The sequence below is a fragment of the Epinephelus lanceolatus genome, chromosome 10, assembly GCF_041903045.1.
Source record: "Epinephelus lanceolatus isolate andai-2023 chromosome 10, ASM4190304v1, whole genome shotgun sequence".
Classification (NCBI taxonomy): Eukaryota; Metazoa; Chordata; class Actinopteri; order Perciformes; family Serranidae; genus Epinephelus; species Epinephelus lanceolatus.
In genome coordinates, this window is record NC_135743.1 from 28,752,141 (window position 1) to 28,770,572 (window position 18,432).

The window sequence follows — 18,432 nt, forward strand, 5'->3', positions numbered from 1 at the left end:
TAGAAATGTTGGCACGCTGCCTATCAGTGCAGCTGCGGAATACGGGAGAGATGGGAGAATGAGGAGCGGATTAAACAGGGTCAGAGGTCAAATTTCAGACCTTAATCCATCACAAATTACTGATTACCTGCTTTGGGGTGTAGCCTAATCTCCTGATCACATTTGGGTAACAAAACCCAGACTACTGAATTCAAATAAATATTTTCATTGCTGTTTTATGCTTTGAAAAGGCTCATCAATTTCAAACTACCTGATGTGGAACAGACATAACAAACACTTGTTATTGCAGTCTCCTTACAGGGCATGTAATAGGGAAATGTAATTACTTCATTACCCTGGAAGCAAACTGAGCACAGGTTTCTTCTGACTCTGTTCTACATCCTCCTGCAACCTGAGAGATGGGCACAAACCCCATCTCTCAGCGCAGGTGTCAAATGTGATTGGCTACAGGCTGCACTTACCACCCCCACCCCCACTCACCCACCCACACCCCCTCCTCAAAACACACACAGTATACTCAGCAGCCTTGCTTTCAGTGCTCCCTCGGTAGGCTCCCGGGGGGGAACAGATTCGGACTCACTGCGACTTTCATAGAAGTCTGCTATTGCCAAGACGAGACGCAGCCTATTTAAGACAATCACATGATTTCACTGGGAGTCAAAATGGTCCGCGGGGGTCACTGGGTAGAGAGAGAGACAGCGGCAGAGTGAGTGTGTGTGTTAAAGAGAAAGGGGCAGAGAGGAAGAGGGAGACTTTGGATACTGGTCGGACTGTCTGAGTGGAAAAAAAGAAAATGACTTGCCGGGAGAGAGGACTTGAGCTGAAGCGATTTGCCGCATCGGAATACTGCGCTTGGAAATGAATGGAAACCAAAGTGGCACAAGTGAAGAAGGCTGCATCTGAAACTCGTTGATGCCTCATTCAGCACAAGTTCTGCAGAGCTGCAGCGGCTGGTTGGAGTGATTCACTGGAGCTCTTTAGATTGCTGGCAAGCGGCCGTGTGATTTAGGCTTCAGGTTTTGCGTAAAGGTGACCCACGGAGATGGCTTTTTTGAGGATTTGCGCGGAGTGGAGAACCTGGACGCGGCTCGTTTTCCATTTTTTTTGCCTTTTCACTCTGAGCAAAGTAAGTCAGTTGTGTTACCTCCGCTGCGCCTGTACGCACATGCATGCAGAGCTCATAAAGTTGTCAACACTTCAAATGACAAAGTGCCGAGTTATTTTCCGTGTTATTTTGCAGGATGCGCAGCCCAAGTCATATTTGCATGTCTTTCATTACAGAGCGTGCTTTTGAATAATGGTGCTGAGTCTCATCAGGAGGCATCTGCTGTGCTCCGATCCCTCAATTTACCTCAACATACAGGTAAGTGTTAAACAAGACGTCTTGCAGGTTCAATCAGTGTTTCTGCGACTTTGATGACATTTTTGAGTGTGGGGAAAGTGCATTATAATCCATTATGATTCATGTGTTGCTTTTTGGCACTGTAAGATTAAAAGCATAGTCATCCATTGCATCCCTCAAACGGCCAGCAGCATCAAAAAGCGCTCACCTGCGCTGTGTGTTGCCTCTCTTCACCGCTGGGGGGCGACCTGCACCCTGACACAGAGCCATCAGTGTCTGCTGCAGCAGTGGAGCTCAAATTGGGATCCAGAGCAGAATAAGAAATAGTTTACTTTTGTAAAAGCTGATTTCATGAGTTACTCGAAAGGGAACCCTAAATTCTGATCAATCAGCATTAATAGAAAAGCATCAGTATGTGACATTAATCTAATTGCTGACTAGATCAATGGTCCCCTTTTATTAGCACACACTGGGGAGTCACCAAAAGCTTTCAGTGAAGTGCTGCAATAGCGGCTTAGTCAATGCAGTAATTAGTGCAAGCAGTTAGTGCACGACTTTCATCTGCTCTTTGTTTTGTAGATCTAACCCCATGTGGTGTGCTGAGTCAGCAACTGCGTTGGCTGTGCATTCTCCCTCAGATCCTTTGTTTTTTTTTTTTTTTAGTTACCATGAAAAGCAGACAACAAATAAACATCAAAACTCCTTTCACCGAGCACATGTGGTGATGATCTGAAACAGAAGTTAGGGGAAGCCCTTACTTCTGTTTCATATCATCTCGCAGCCAACACGACTATTGCTCAGTGTTAATGTGTTTAACATCCATACAGCTATGTCAGAGCGGCTCAGGGAAGAGTTTGTATGTTCAATCTTTTGTTAAGTTTAAGCCCAGGCACCCATTGGTCAGACTCCCTATCAGTACTAATGGCACTCAGGAGCCACTAAACCAACAAACTAACCACCGCAGGATCTTGTCTCAGTCCATCAGACAAGATGTGTGTGTTTGTGTGTGTGTGTGTGTGTGCATGTGCTCTGTTCCCGCAGACTCTTTGTTTGTATACTGTCAGACACGGGTCACTGCAGCTGGTTTTTGAGTCAAGGCGGAACAAACACAGTCGACTAGGTGTAAAAGTGTGTGTGTTGGGGAGTAGGTGGTCGAAACACCAAAGATAGAGAAGTCCATTTTCTAGTTTTGCCTAAGTGCTTTGGTGTCTGCACAGAAAATGTCTGAGACTTGAAGTATGTGTTTGCTCTTTGCGGTCCTGTAACTCTCTGAGTAGATCTCGGTTGTAACACTTCAACGGTTGGAGGTTTGCTTCCCACTCTGACCACCCAAGCCAAAACGTATGCAGTCATGGTAATGCAAGGTGCTTTAAATAAATGCATCCACTAATAAGCGTATGTCATGTTGTGGGTAGGGGCTTTAAGTCCGCCTCAAGATGCACCAAATAGCCAAGTTCAAACCTCAGGCATTCACACTGCCAGTGATGACACACTGTCTGTCACCCTGCATGCTTCTCCCACTGCCAAAACATGTCTGTCTCTGTGCTATATTTACTCATTATTCGGGCTTGCTAAAGCAGGTCATACAGTACAGTAACTGAGACTGGCTCTTGTTGACTGTAAGTCCAAGGTTGCTGTTATTTCTGTGCACTTTAAACTGATAAAGTCACCATGTATCGCTTTCCCATGGCAAGACTAAACACATTTGCTATGAGCATTACGACACTGCAACAAAATCAACAATGGCACTGTTTTATTTGTTTGCTTGGTGGTTACTCATAGACACTAAGTGTATCAGGCACATAATGTTTCAATGTGTGTGATGGCTTTAAGCACCAGGAACTTTCTATTACGACAAAGACTGCACCACAGTAACAAAGGCTAATATAAAACCCTGTAAAGTTTATCCCACAGTTAAAGGCAGAGGTGTGGACTTCAGTCACATGACCAGGAACCGGGTCAGATTACGTCACAGATTTGATGGGTTTAGACTCGACTTGAGAAAATCACAAAAGACTTGCAACTTGATTTTAACAAGAAATTCCACAGCAATGACTTGTGACTTCAATCGTACTTGAGCTTTTTGACTTAAAATACTTAATACCCTCTCCCAAGACCAAAGATTAAAAAGTATGTAAGTGTGCCATGCTATTTAATGCTATTTTGTTCCGGCGAGTCTACACTTAATTTCCCAGATCCACTTCAAACCAATCTGACAGCATCCAATCAAGTTGCAAGAATGGTAAATGGACTGCATTTGTATAGCGCGTTTCTAATCTTCTGACCACTCAAAATGCTTTTTACACTACGTCACATTTACCCGTTAACTCATTCACACACTGGTGGCTGATCCACCTGCTACTCAGTAAGCATTCACACGCTCTCACACACCAATGGAACAGCCATCAGGAGCAATTTGGGGTTCAGTATCTTGCCCAAGGATACCTTGACATATGGACTGGAGGTGCTGGAGTTCGAACCGCTTCCGATTAGTGGACGACCTGCTCTAACCTCTGAGCCACAGCCACCCCGTAAGAGAAAACTAATTAAAAACTAATGAAATGTTACTGAATGCCAACTGGAAAAATATACTAAAGATAATTTTGTTTGTGTACAAAAACCATGCGATGGTCAACAATAATAAAGTGCATTATGCAAAACGTGCAGGTTATGAATTCCAGACACAGACACATCGACTTCTAACCTCATTGGGAAGGTAAGTCAAGGCTACAATTATGATAGCAAGGTAATGCTTAGCTAACATTATTACTTTGTTGTTCTTGAAATGGCATCACATATAGGCCCTGGGACTTGACTCAGCATTTGCCTATCTTGACCTGGGACTTGAGTGCAAAGACTTGAGGCTTACTTATGACTTGCAAAACAAATGACTTCATCCCACCTTTGGTTAAAGTGCAGGATTTTCCTGGAAAAAAATGTGTAGACTGATACAAAATTAAACCATTGAAGACCTCTTATGTCTCTGTGTTTGGGATATTCCTGGGCTCAGCATGCAGGTGAGATCTGGATGTAATAAAAAGGTGTTAATCATGTAGTAGCAGCATGCATCCAAGAGGAGGCTCCGAAAATTGCTGACACAGCTCTGAAAATCCATATATAGTGAGTCTGGGGTTGGCTTTCAATTTCACTGATGATACAACAGTCCTGCATAGTTTACCTATTAACAGAAAAAAATCCACACTTTCATAACATTTGTGCATGCAACAGGCACAGTCTCCAAAACCCTGTATCCCTGTATCCAAATCCTTGAAGAAGATGACATGCTTCATCCCTCACACAGGATGCTTTGCTTTAGTAGGTCAAGCTATTCTTACTCACAGGATGGACAGAAAAGGCATCTCCTGTCATGATTCCCTTTTGGAAAACCAATTTCAGTGCGTCTGAAAGAGTCAGCTACTCTGAGTTGACCTTTGGAGGAGAGCCCGTTAGTTTCAGTGGCCACTGCGCCATTAGATATTTAACTGGTCTAAGAGGCCAGGCCAGTGACCTGCCACCATCTCCCTTTATGACCTGCAGTTATTCAGACTGAGCTGTAGTAAAAACTGTAGTAAAACACTAGGTCAAACGTGATTCACTCTCTGCTGAAGGGTCTGTGTTGGAATTGTCTAAAACCCTTCCTCTTCTTGTAACTCTTTCTTGACCCTGCCAGCAAAAGTATATGAGGCAGGTCAAGGAAAATTTACAAAACAGGGGAAAAGGTTGTAGCTTTTACTCAGTCTGTGATGTAACCAAGGTAGCAGCTGACACAGCATGCGCTGTATCACAGTAAATCATGCTGACAGACCAAATTAGTCATGGACTGACCAGAATGACCACAAGGACAATGTATTTAATTTTTGTTAGGTTGCATCTCTAAGGTATAGTTTATGACATCATAGCTCTCGCTCTGCAATCTCTCCCACCACTTGATCCCATGACATCTGTGTTAATCTAATATATCAAAAGAGTACATTTTCTCTCTGTATTTGTTCTCGTTGCATTAGAATTCAGTGTTTCACCCAAAAGTCTCCTCATTTTCAGTTTTTCTCTGTCTTTCTTTATCTCTCATCCAGAGTATGAGATTGTATCTCCCTACGAGGTCAACCACCAAGGCGTTTACATCTCTCATGAAGTGGCCCACCACCAGCGCAGAAGGCGACGCAGATCCCTGACCCTAGATGCAGGCTCATCAGACACTGACGGCAGCAGCGAAACAATCCACTTCCGGCTTAGCGGCTTGGGGCAGGACTTCCACATGGAGCTGAGGGAGGCTTCGGAGAGCCTGATTGCACCTGGCTTCACCATCCAGGTCCTGGGAAAGAACGGCACCAAGAGCCTGAGGGCCTACCACCAGGACGACCTCTGCTTTTACCAGGGGTCGCTGAGGTCAAGGGTCAACTCCTCGGTGGCACTGTCCACATGTACGGGGATGGTGAGTCTGAACGTGCACAGAGTCGGGTTGCGGGAGGTTTTGGATGAGAACGGGGGGAATAGATGAGTCTGATGAGTTGGAGTGTGTTTTCATCAGTGAAAAGGACTCCAGGGTCAGTTAATTTGAAGTATGTGTCTTGGACATTTTTATTGTATTTTAATTTTGGCAGCATTTGGATTGATCTACCAAGTGAGTATTGTAATTACACTCAATGACCTAGAAGAAATTGAGCCTTTGAGCCAAATTTAAGAAATTTAGTTCATCCTGGGACCACTGATAATATAAACACAGCGTGAGTGTTCTTGTCATGCTGATTAGTGTGGAGACCAATTGGAAGTAAATGGCTGAACCAATACATTGTAATTTTGGGTTAGAAGATATTAGACAGTAGATGCCAGTCATGGACCTAAAGGAAAGAGTGAGAGGGGAATTCAGTATGAAAAAAGGAGAAAAATCTGATAACAGCCAGCCAGTAAATCTAGATAAAACCTTTTTTCTTTCTTTGTAGGGCACTGTCCTTTTCTTTGACACACACACAGTCATCAAGCAGTCCTTTCAGTATGCTTCTGTAAAGCTGCCTTTCACACAGCACTAGAGTCAGTGCACTGTCTGGTCTGGTCTGGTCTGGTCAGAAAACCAACTTGTGCTTGACTGAAAACCCAGTGTCTAAGTTGGCAAGTCATGCACACAAGTTTCTTCCTCCAGTCTGCCGCGCATCATTTGCCCTAGCTCATTCCTTGTCCATGACACTTTTGCCTAAATCAGCTAATGAATAACTAATGAATGGAAAAGTCAAGTCTGTGAACACCAAAGACTGTTTGGTCAGTTGGCCAGGAAAATCCCCAAAACACGTTCGTGCCAAACATGCCAAAACAATGTTTTGGTGGTATTTCATAGTTTAATTTAGCATGCAGTATACTGTTTCATTAGCTTTCATGGTCAGCACATGCAGTACATCTCACAGTTATAAATGTTTATTTTGTATTTATTAACCTTGAGTGCCATCTTTTGCATGGATTTTATTAGGTTCTCAACTCATGGGCAATAGTTTTTGCAGATCTGAGACAGCTGGCACCATTGGCAGGGAACTGTCTGCGTGCAAATTGCAAAATACAGTATATGGAAAATTTAATTGCACTGAATTGTGTTGTTTAGAAGGGTGGGGTGCAACTTGGTAGCAAGCGTACTTGTTGGTAATGTTCATATTAGCATGAAATACAACACACTGAAAGCTACACCATGAATAAGCTGGTATCCAAATCCAAAATTAATCAGATTTATGATGCTGAATGATCAGTTCACAACAGAGGTACATGGTGTTTTTGTGTGTGAACCAAAGACGAGCTCTGCATTTGTTATGGGGGTGTTGTGGGGTAATTTCAGTTTTGTTTTATGGATATTTTGCTAAATGTACAAATGCTTGTTGGTATGCTTGGACTTGTTTTGTCTGAATTTCAGTGCTTGCCTTGGTGGTCCTCCTCTTCTGCTTGAACATAAAGGAAACATTACTGTAAGAATGACATTAAGTAAGCCTGAGTGAAGTAGTTCCACCCCAGTAAGACCCCAAGTGTTATACTTGCCCCTCTTAGCAGTCTGGACTGGAGAACAAAGGACTTTATGAATACTCACTAATCCTCTCAGTCTTGAGCTCACATACAGACATATTCATTTAGAACTAAACAATCACTGGAGCCACAGTGCGGCAATTTGGCTGTGGTCAGAGAGACTCTTGTAATGTTAATTATTTGTCCTTAAATGTGAGAAAGGGGACCGAGTCTTGAAAGCATTCGAGCTTGTGGTCATATTACTTCTGGAGGACCTTGTTACAGCAGAAAGGAAAATGAAATATTGCCATTAGAATTTGCTGTCTTTTCACAGTTTTAACCGAAAAAATGCCTTAAAAAGTAATATGACCACAAATCATCTCTGCATGGCTTTTTGGTTTTTTAAAAATATAATAAATTCCTGGTCTGTCTGTGCTAGTTTGTTGTTTATATTTCCATTGTAGAGGTCTACTGCTGTGTCTGAGAATCGCCCTCTGAAACTAAAGTCAGAGAATGGCCAGAGAATGGCACATCTCCAGGGATGCTTCTTCTTCCCTGTGTGTGTGTGTGTGTGTGTGTGTGTGTGTGTGTGTGTGTGTGCGCTCGTGTCTGCATTACAGACCAGATCCCAATAAAAGATTCAGCCAAAAGGTCCGGGGTTGCTCAGACTGTAAATGTGGTTCTCACGACTGAGGCTGGCCAGGACGGACTGGGTCAGTGCATCAATGAGAAGCTGACATTTTTCTTGTGTGAATTAGGGAGTTGCATGCAAAACTACATCAACAGACTAAGTTATTTAGACTCCTGGGGAACACTAAATATAGATCAAAAGTGCTGAACTGCATTTTACAACATGACCTGAATGCTGAATGTAAGAGGAAGCTTTACATTTATTCCAACATTCAAACATAATAACGTTGGTGTTACATATATCTATCTTTGATGTAGTGTAATACTCAAACTCATCTACCCGTGTTGTGTATGTGTGTGCCCACAGTCGTTTACACATACTATGTTTTGTTTGCTCCAGATGTTCTAGTTTATATGCCGACAACTGGTCAGAACTTGGTAACAAAGTTCACTGGGCCACCTGAGGGGAGACCTTGCACTTTGGCCAAGCTCTTATTTGGCAGGAGGGAGGTAAATATTGACCATAGCAACATAGATCAATAGCTGTATCAGAGAGAGGCCTCCAACTGCAGCATGATAACACTTAGATGAGATCATTCTATCACCCTTATTTGCTCTGTCATTGTTTGGGAAAATTTACTTGACAAGGAAATTATTTTCTGAATTGAACCTGACTTAGAAATTACATAGCAGAATCTAAAAGGACAGCTACTTTCAATACAAGACATATTTTTCCTCCCACTTTGCATGTGTGGCACAAATGCGGGAGTGTGATGACCATTTTGGTGTTTAGTGTCAAAATTCATCTGGAATAGTCTGGCCTGTTCATTTTGTTAATGTATGTTGTCATTATGTTTATATATGCAGCATGGGTTGTTTGTGTTGAGTGTGATTGTGTTGTAATAAGTCTCTGCAAACAAAGCTATTCATTTACATTGCTATCAGCCATTTTGTATTTACATTCATCGAGATAGTTAGAACTCACTGAGATAATGTAAACATACATTCTGTGTATTGTCACTGTTGGTCATTTGCGATAACTGCATTGGTTGCTGTAAATAAGGGAAGCTTTTAATATTACAAAATGTCTTTGACTCTTACACTCTGTCTGCATGTTAGTGTTTTCTCAGGCTTGGCGACAGAGATAGATAAAGAAACAAAGACAGAGATGCGGCATAGATGAAGGCCATAAGGCTCATTGTTCCCTCCCTGGCATTTTGAAGTGCTGAAAACCCCCTTGTAAGGAGTGTTACGTTGTAAAGCTTATATATAAGTTGCCTTTTCAACTCCCCTCTTCTGGCAGCCCATATAGTGGTTAGCCTGGCTTTGATGACAGTAGGGAGTTCAACCATAAAAATCTCGTCCTTACAAGCAAGGAATTGATGAAATAAAAGAAGCAGGCCAATCCCACTGACTCTGTTCACCTGCCAAATGGTTCGAGACTCTGCGCAGTGACACACATGTGGAAGAGAGGATCATAAAGCAGGTCCCTCTCTGTGTCGACTTTATGCTGCGGCGTAATCCTCTTTAGTCTGGATTTTATGGGGGTGAGGGAGTTGAGGGGTGAGGAGGGTGCCATGCAGGCATTGTTTAACTCTGACACGATGAATCATTATTTTTTTCCCCCATATATGACATATTGAGTGATTTTCAGCCATGCTAGCAGTATGGCTCTGGGGATGGCCTTATTGGTCCGTCAGTTCACTGCTTTGGTCTAGACAGAAATATCAACATCTAGTGGACGGATTGGAACTAACTTTTGAACAGACATTCCTAGTCCCCAGAGGATAAAGTCTACTGACTTTGGTGATCCCTCAACTACTTATTTAGCGAAATAGTCAGGTCAGAATTTCAATTTGTATACTTTTGTATGACTTTTATTTGCAGACATTCACCTCAGCCTCAACTGTTTTGTTTAGTGCTAATCAAGGCTATTGAATTAAGACTGGGACCCTATGGGAGCTATGTGGTATTACACATGCACAGTGTAATTGGTGCTGTGGTGTTGGAGGGTTACAGCAGAAGATGCTAGAAATAAAGGGATGGTGACCACTCAGGTGCTCTCTGGGTGTGCTCTTTTTAGCCTCTGTGGGTGCACTGGGTGCGCGAAAGAACTTTTTGGGTAGGCTCCACTGGGTGGCGGCTGAAATGCTGTAAGCTGCAATAGAACTTTTACATGGAGAGCATTTCATGATTGTCTTTTATTAAGGACCTTTTCGGTAATTGCAGAATTGTAACTCTTTTTTTTTTTTTTTTTCCCCCGTATAAAATATTTTCCAAGCCAAGGTCAACTGAGGACGCCTCAGTAACACAAATCAGTCAACCCCGTGTTCTATGATAGTGTACCAGCTATTGAGCCTTTTGACAAGTGCAGACCAGATTTTACCGTGCATGTGTTGTACAAGTGGTCGAAATGAGTGTCCTCTGTGGGGTGGCTGGGCTTAGCCTTAGCTCGGACATCCAGAGGGAGCTCAAAGTAGAGCTGCTGCTCCTTCACGTCAAAAGGGGTCAGTTGAGGTAGTTTGGGCATCTGATTAGGATGCCTCCTGGGCGTCTCTTGCTAGAGGTGTTCTGGGCACGTATCACTGGCAGGGCGGGCCCGGGATAGACCCAGAACACGCTTGAGGGACTACATATCTCATCTGGCCTGGGTACACCTTGGGGTTCCCCCAAGAGGAGCTAGAAAGCATTGCTGGGGAAAGGGATGTCTGTGGTGCATTGCTTGGCCTGCTGCCCCTAGATAATCAAATGAAAATGATGGATGGATGGATGGATGGATGGATGGATGGATGTGCTGTACCCCAAATACATGATGCAATATGACACTGTGACTTTTCCTCTTGTCAACCTTCTTGGTGCTATTTAGCAAATGTTGCTAGATGGTGAACATGGTAAACATTATGCCTCCTTAACTTCAGCATAGGATCATCTCTGTGAGCATGCTATCATGCTGACATTAGCATTTAGCTCAAAACATCACTGTGCTTACAGTAAGTACAGCCTCACAGAGCTGTACACAGCTGTAAATTCTCAGTCTTGTTAAAATGGAGTAGTCTGCTGTGCTACCGCAAACTGGAAACAGTTACTTGCTTTAATTACTCGACTAGTAAACATTATTTAAGAGCATCTCAAACTTTAATTTGGTCTGTTTTTGCCTGTAAATGTACATCATTGTTCTTTACACTGAGCTTCACATCAGTATCTGTTTATCTAATTTTACCCAGACTTCTAATGCACACCTTTCTTTTGTACCAAAGGAAAATGCTAAATGTCCTCCCACTACAAATCACTCTGAGATCATGTGTTTTCCTCTTGTAAAAGGGCGGGTGTGTTTCTTGCCTCGGGCCTTGTAGTAGTCTTTATAATAGAATGTTGCACACTCGTCCCACCTCTGGGATTTCCAAGAATATATGAGGGATGGTCATTGATGTGACAATGCTTTGAAAAGCAGGCAGTGTGGTCTTGGCAGGTCGCTATAATCAATTTTCCAAACATGCAGTGAGATCAGTCAAATGATCTTAAAGGATTGTTACTTGTTTTATCATTTGCTAACATCACTCATGGTTTTCTCAGCTGTACAAAGTAGGTTGGGTACTCAGCCATGTGTCACAGAGACTGGGATTAAGCCAGTTTGGAAGGTTTGTTGTTTCCAAATTGATAGAAATCCCGTTGGTGTAATGGGCTCTGGACAGCTCGCCAACAAATGACTAAGGTACAGCTTAAAGTGAGATCGCTAATTGATTAAGAAATGGTGTCTGGTACTGAAGTGCAACGTCAGAGTATCATTCCCAATTTTCCAATAAACCCTGTCAACATTGAGCCAATGCTTGAATCCGTGCCTTCAACTGCTAGAAATGTAGCCATCATGGAACCAGTTTGCACACACCAAACACAGCAAAGACTTTTTGTTGCACATTGATCTGCCAAAAGAAAGGTTGTTTGGAAATTTGCTTTTGAAGAATAGATTTGTGATGCCAGCTTTTCTTTATTTCATTTGCTTTTTTTCCCCCGTAAATTCTTGTGTTGCTGTTTTTGCTTGGTTGTGTGTTTTGTGTGACAATACAAAAACTAAGGATACTTAATAAGTCAATCTGATTATTACTCTTAGATACTGTATTAAAATGTCTAAGCTCTCAAATGTATGTACTTCTCATATGCTTGGACTTAAGTAATAAATATGAACTCTTAGTTACGTACAGCAGTAGGGTTTTGGTCTCTTTCGGGCACCATCAGAGGGAGCAACTTAAAGAGAGGTAGACAGAGTGAAGGAGAGAACCATATACTACACACCGTCAGGTGCACCTTGTAATGCACTGAATGCTTCCGTTCCGTTTTCCAACCCATACCCCCCTTTTCCTGTCGCTGCATGTCTGGATGCGTCTGACTCCAAAGGGTCCAGCTGTTTGCGCCCTCCCAAGTAGTGTTTCAGCATTTTATGACTGCTATTTGCACCTTGTAGAGCACAGCGTGTAATCTGATGACTTTGGCTATTTAGGAAAGGCAGTAGTTGACCTAATCTCTTAACATAGTGACTCGCATACACACATACGCTGAGGAAGCAGCAGATTCATTCAAGTTTAGAGACTGTGCAGAGTTTACAGGCTGAAGACATCATAAAAAGATTATCTGTGGGGTATGTTGGCTGACAAAGCGGACGCATGTTGCTTTGTTGAAGACAGTAACATTTTGAATTCATTGTACAGACAGTATACAGCCATTACATATGTGTTTCTGTACAATTTCTAGTCTGGGTTCTGCATACAAATAAAACAGCTTGTTCTACGCTCTAGATATAAAATTTCCATCCTTTTGAAGAACAGAGAACCTACCAACACAAGTTAAAAGTTAAACACAACATTAACATCTGGAGTGAATATCTTTTGCACAGGACAAAAAGCATGAAGACAAAAAAAGAGGCACTGATGTATCTTAAGGGGAAACATTCTATCCAGACAGTGTGACAGCAGATGTAGATGGGAGGAACTGAAGCGATGTGTGGAAACTCGTGCTTCTCCTTATGATGGAGCCTCAAACATAAGCCATACCAGTAGCTCATCCCTGAGCATGAAAACCCTTAATTTGACTTTAACAAGTAACCAAGATTTGAGAAGACAAGGGTTGTTAGAAACAAATTTGAAGTTGTATAGAAATACACATTACTGCTGGGAGCGTGGAATCACAGATCTACTTAGATTTCAATACATGCAGTACATCCATATGTTGGCAGTATGCGGTTGAAAATAAGCTTGCATAGTGATCTCCATAAATCCCTTAATTTGCTGAGGGATCCTGGAATTGGAGCCACAGAAACTGTAGATGTAACATATGCTTGCGGTGCTGTTAAGAGACAGAAGTGGTCGTCAGAGAGTGAACATGGTCACCATGAAACGCAGTCATAGCCATCATGACTTTCATGGTTGTTGACATGCCTCATGTGAATAGTTACAAGGCTTTGGCTAAGGTTGCAGCATGTTTTTAATTACTACCTCTGCCTGATTCTCCTTTGAATTATTTTCCACATACATGCATATATAGTGTATCTGCATACCGCTCTGAATAGTTCAGTGTCGCATGCAGATATAAACAACAGTGAAAGCAAAGCCACGTTTGGGAATTTCTTAGCACGTGAGTCAGGTGGAGTTGGCAGTATGCGGTTGAAAATAAGCCTACTGTAAGTAATACAGCTCTGTGCATATCTCCACAGTAAATACATAGTTCTTTAGACTGAATGTCAGCCAGATGACCCTGTCAACTCCAGACTACTCTTTGATATATATCAGAACATGGCAGTTTCTAAAACAACTCCTTGCTAAACAGTCCAGGCTGCAGGTGTATGTCCTATGATGTTGTCTTTCCATCGTGGATTTCCTCTTCTTTATCTTTCCCATCTCCTTTTACTGCCACTGGAACGGATGGACCAAAAATAACCCCTCATGACAAAAACATTTTATTTCCCATCCTCTAAAAGCTTCAACCAAATCACCATAAACCTTTCTCATAAAAAAGTATTTCACTGCTGGAAAGATGGTCTTTTCATAAACCTAGGCTGTCTGTGCAGAAGAAAGATGCAAATACTTTTGAAATTTATGCTACATGACCAGAGGGGAAAAAAGGAATAGAAAAAAACCCTACAACTACCAGCATGCACTGCGCCACAACGGACCAATAAACGCTCCCAGTGGTGGGTGGCGTAATATGCGCCTGGCTGTTTTTCCATTGTTTTCCACAGGATACAATATGGCAGCTGGTTGGTAATAAACAAACTCGAATTACAGTTGAACAGTAAGCTAAAATGTGTTCCTTAAAACATTTGAGGCAAGAAATAACAAAATATTGGTTCATATTCAATTAGCACTGCATTGCTGTTTGATGTCAGTGTTTTCAGCCTCTGTTTTTACAATACAGGAAACAGTATGGCTCCCACTTCTTCTTCACAAGTTCTCAAATTACAGCCAAACAGTGCACTAAGATATGTTTCTGAAGACATTCTAGGCAAATAGGAGGCCATACAGTAGCAGAATCTTGGTTTGTATTTGATCACCACTACCTAATTTGCCTTTTGGCCAGTTTGATCTGAGACTGAGAGAGGTGGGGGTCATTTAAAAATAAGGAAGTAATGATCTAAAGAGCCAGCGAATCTGCTGGATGACGAAGAGGGGAGTTTATAAATGGTTCATTTATATATACTACCCATATTGTTATGATACAAAGCTTCTTGAAAATCAGCAAAGTATGCCTTAAACTATCACATGGCATCCATTTAGCTGCTTTACCCACACACTAATGCCCTAATTCTCAACCACCCACCCAGACAGAGCAAATACTTAGCATGTGAAATTTTGAAGGTTGACAGCAGCTCAGTTCAGGTCAGAGGCCTCACCGAAACTTGGATCCAAATTATGACAATCGCCTATGATTACACAGCGCTGAAGCGGGTGCCATGCGTATGACAGGATCATGCACAGGTTGTCACATGTGATTGTAGCCAACGATCCTGGCGAGGGCTCCCGGCGAGGATTATTTCTTGACCGCTGGCAAGTAAGCCACAGTGGAAGGTGGTAACACATTAGCAAACCTCTCTCTTCTGTCTTTCTCTTTTTCTCAATAATTGATCCCACACCCTTTTGTATATCAAGGTCAGTTGTTTCATAGAATTGGTTGCAACACAGTCTTGATTGAAACCACAGCTGTGGTTTCGGGGGGGTTTTAACGCAGAACAGAAATGACAGTGCTGGTGAGTTGCTGATATAGCAAAACATGCACACTGTCTGAAACTTTAGGACTTGACTGTGAAGCTTTTGTTTTGTTTTTTAATGGGCCTAAAAGATTGTTATCATCTCAGTAAGTACTGGGCCAAAAAGCATGTTTCCGGCTGTAAATATGTCTTCAAATATATTTCTGCATCACTGTTTCTGGTTTCTGGTTGTCTGGCAAGTACCAGTTTCTGTACAGTGGGAAATGATCATTATCTGACACAGAGACACCTGTAAACACATGTGCGCTGACTTGCGGTAAGGGCATAAAAGTTAACAATTGGATTTGAGGACACGTTCCCCACATGCTAGCCTGCATTTGACAATAAGCTGCTTTGAAATTTTTCAGGAATCATACAGATGCATGTGTACTTTTAAATAAGTCCTTGTTTTTTTCTTTGCTGTCAAATTATGCAACGTTTGGCCATTCATATTTTATAGCAGTTCAGAGACTAAGTCAGTTTGGCTGCTGTCAAACCAATAATATATAATATTTATAAGATAAATGCATGATAACTTATATTATGTGATGACAGCTGTAAACTCTGCAGCCATTGCGGTCACAGCTTACACATCTGTGCTGGCTTGTATTCACAAAGTTCATCATTTTCAACTTGTGCTTAATACAGTCACAGTATTTTCCAGGGACTCTGTTCCACTGGTTTCCTGATCTGTGGTTGAAAGGCTGGCTGAGGCAGAGGCCCGGGGTAGTAAGTGATGATGAAATGGGGAAAATCGGTTGCGGAGATCATTATAGCAACATCAAACACATCACATAAAGAGGTCTGCTCCTGCAAGACTGACTGATGGCAACAAGAGACACTCCCTCTTGAGTGCACACAGGTACACACACATCTTTACACATTTGCACAGGCAGACATTCAGTTGGACATGTATCATTTCTGTCCTCCCAGCTTCCACGCTCACCCTTCTTTGTCCGACATGCACACATCCACCTTGTTTGCCGCTGAGGCTGTCATACACACACACACATATATGCATACGCGCTCACCCTGGGCCAGCCACAGCCTCACAACTGCCACTGTGTCAGCCTGTTTCTATCAGCCAAGGACCTCACACTCCACTCGCAGTGAAAGAAAAAAAAAAAAGGGTCAATTAAACGTATTTTAGGGAAACTGCTATTTCTGCCAAGAACAGTTACAGTCCAAACACTCTGTGCCAGTTGACTGTCAACACAGATGTGGTGCGTGTTTGGAGAGACTAAGAGAGACAAAGAGAGAGGCCGAGAGCAAGAGAAAGTAACCTCCAAGTGTCTGAATCGGCTGTGTTGATAGAAGTTATTTGAGAATGGAATATGAAAACTGGAAATGGCTCTGTCTCTTTGGGAAAGAGACAGACAGACAGAGAAAGAGAGAGAAAAAGGTCAACTGGAGCAAACCTGTGTTGGACCTTTAAAAATGTATAATGGGCTTTCCCATAACCTGCACCCTAAAATCAAAAGCATAAGGCAGTGGTACTTGAAGTGAGGCTTTTCCTAATAGCAGTTTCAAAGAGTGAGGAGAATCCATAACATCTGCATTGTAAAAAAGGATTTGTTACATATTATATTCAGATGACACTCTTTCTAATACATCTCTAATACATGTGAATACTAAAGTAGGTATGTGCCTAAAGCTTGAGAACCATGAGTGTGTACATTGTTTGCAAGCGAGATGCCAACTCCTTTCATCCTCACACTAGCACTTTTGTTTGAACCTCTTCTTTTCGACCGAGTCTTATTTAGATTTTGCTGAGATAATGTCTGACCCTGAACAGCAAAACAGATGTTGAACCTGAAGAAACACTGCCAGTAATTGAGCCTCGCAGAGGTTTGGGGGGTCAGGTTCGCAATGACCTGTGAGTCAAATCTTGACTAATTGCTGACAGAGACAGTTTGGGAAGTTAAACGAATAACTGGAGAAAGGTACTCTTTTGTTCATGGCCCTATAGGCTACTTTTTGAGTGGAAGATATTGTGTCAGCTGTTGAGGTGTTAGACACCAAGAATTATTACTCTACAGGTGACTTTTAAATATTTTAGCTCTTGAAAGGCTGAGTAAGTACATCTAAAAATGAATGTCAAAAATTCTACTGCATCTTTTTTTCCAAGCAAAATAGATCTGCAAGCCAGTGCTTAAAAGCTAATAGGACTTTCTGTTTTGCCTCTAGTCAGGTTTGATCAGAACACAGGATGCAGACTACTTTCTGAGACCCGTGTCCCACAGCCTTGCCCAGAGAGAGAACTTCACAGCACCCTCCAGTCACCAGCCACACATCCTCTACAAGAGCAAGCGAGAATCCCGGACAGAGCAGAGAGGTCATGACCCCCGGGAGCTTCAGAAGAGATCCCCAGACTCAACTCATCACAAATCACACAGACACTTTGTCACCAAGAGATCCACAAACTCACAGACGGACTCCACATACAACAGAGTACATGAAGATCAGCACCATGGCGATGACAACAACGGTCATGGTGACCAGATGGAACACAGTGACGGCAGCCATCACCCACACAGCCATCTCCACGAAAACGACTACAGACATGGGGAGAGGCAGAGGCAACACTTCTGCGGGAGACGGAAGAAATGTATGTAAGGGCAATTTCTCATTCTAATCCACATGCAGCGTTATTATAAACTGCACTTTCGTTTACCACCTCCTCATGCTGAGATGCATTAATAAACATAACTGCTTCCCATGCATATATTAAGTAAACACAGAGACAGTAACACAAATTTCTTTAGTTCTCTGTTTACATTACCACAAATCAAAGCACACACTTAAGACATGGAGAGACGTAAAACAGCATGAATCTTTCCTGCACTGATGATACAATATCCTCCTGAGACTCTGCGTCCTCATGTGAGGACATCAAATTTTGGGTTTGCTGCACCTTATACTCCATTCTGCTTAACTTAGACCTGTTGTCCTCATTTGTAGACACTCTTTTTCTGTCATCTAGTGCTAGCAAAGGCACATACAAATACACTAATACATGGAAAAACAAGATGGCAGCCATCTCTGCCAAGTCAGTCTGTAGCTGATCCTGACACAAAAGTGGACAAGGTACAAAACCTGAACAAATCTGAAGAAATTTTATGGTTGAAACTTGTTTATAATAATGTTTGTAGTTTAATATTGCATACACATTTGACCATTTTTTGCAGCAATAAAAAGCTAAGACACTGTTAATTAGGAAGTATTTGAAGACATTGGGACCTTATTATCA

At 42.2% G+C, this 18,432-nt stretch overlaps 1 protein-coding gene across 1 annotated transcript in view; it reads left to right on the plus strand.

The window, feature by feature from the left end:
* The first annotated feature begins 552 nt into the window (after positions 1 to 552).
* adamts16 (ADAM metallopeptidase with thrombospondin type 1 motif, 16) overlaps positions 553 to 18,432 on the plus strand; it is a 72,510-nt gene continuing 54,630 nt past the window's right edge. The window contains exons 1-4 of the mRNA XM_033640092.2: positions 553 to 1,126; positions 1,282 to 1,363; positions 5,416 to 5,774; positions 17,370 to 17,790. Coding sequence (XP_033495983.1) covers positions 1,043 to 1,126; positions 1,282 to 1,363; positions 5,416 to 5,774; positions 17,370 to 17,790 — 946 coding nt within the window. The 5' untranslated portion in view covers positions 553 to 1,042. The remainder of the gene's footprint in view (positions 1,127 to 1,281; positions 1,364 to 5,415; positions 5,775 to 17,369; positions 17,791 to 18,432) is intronic.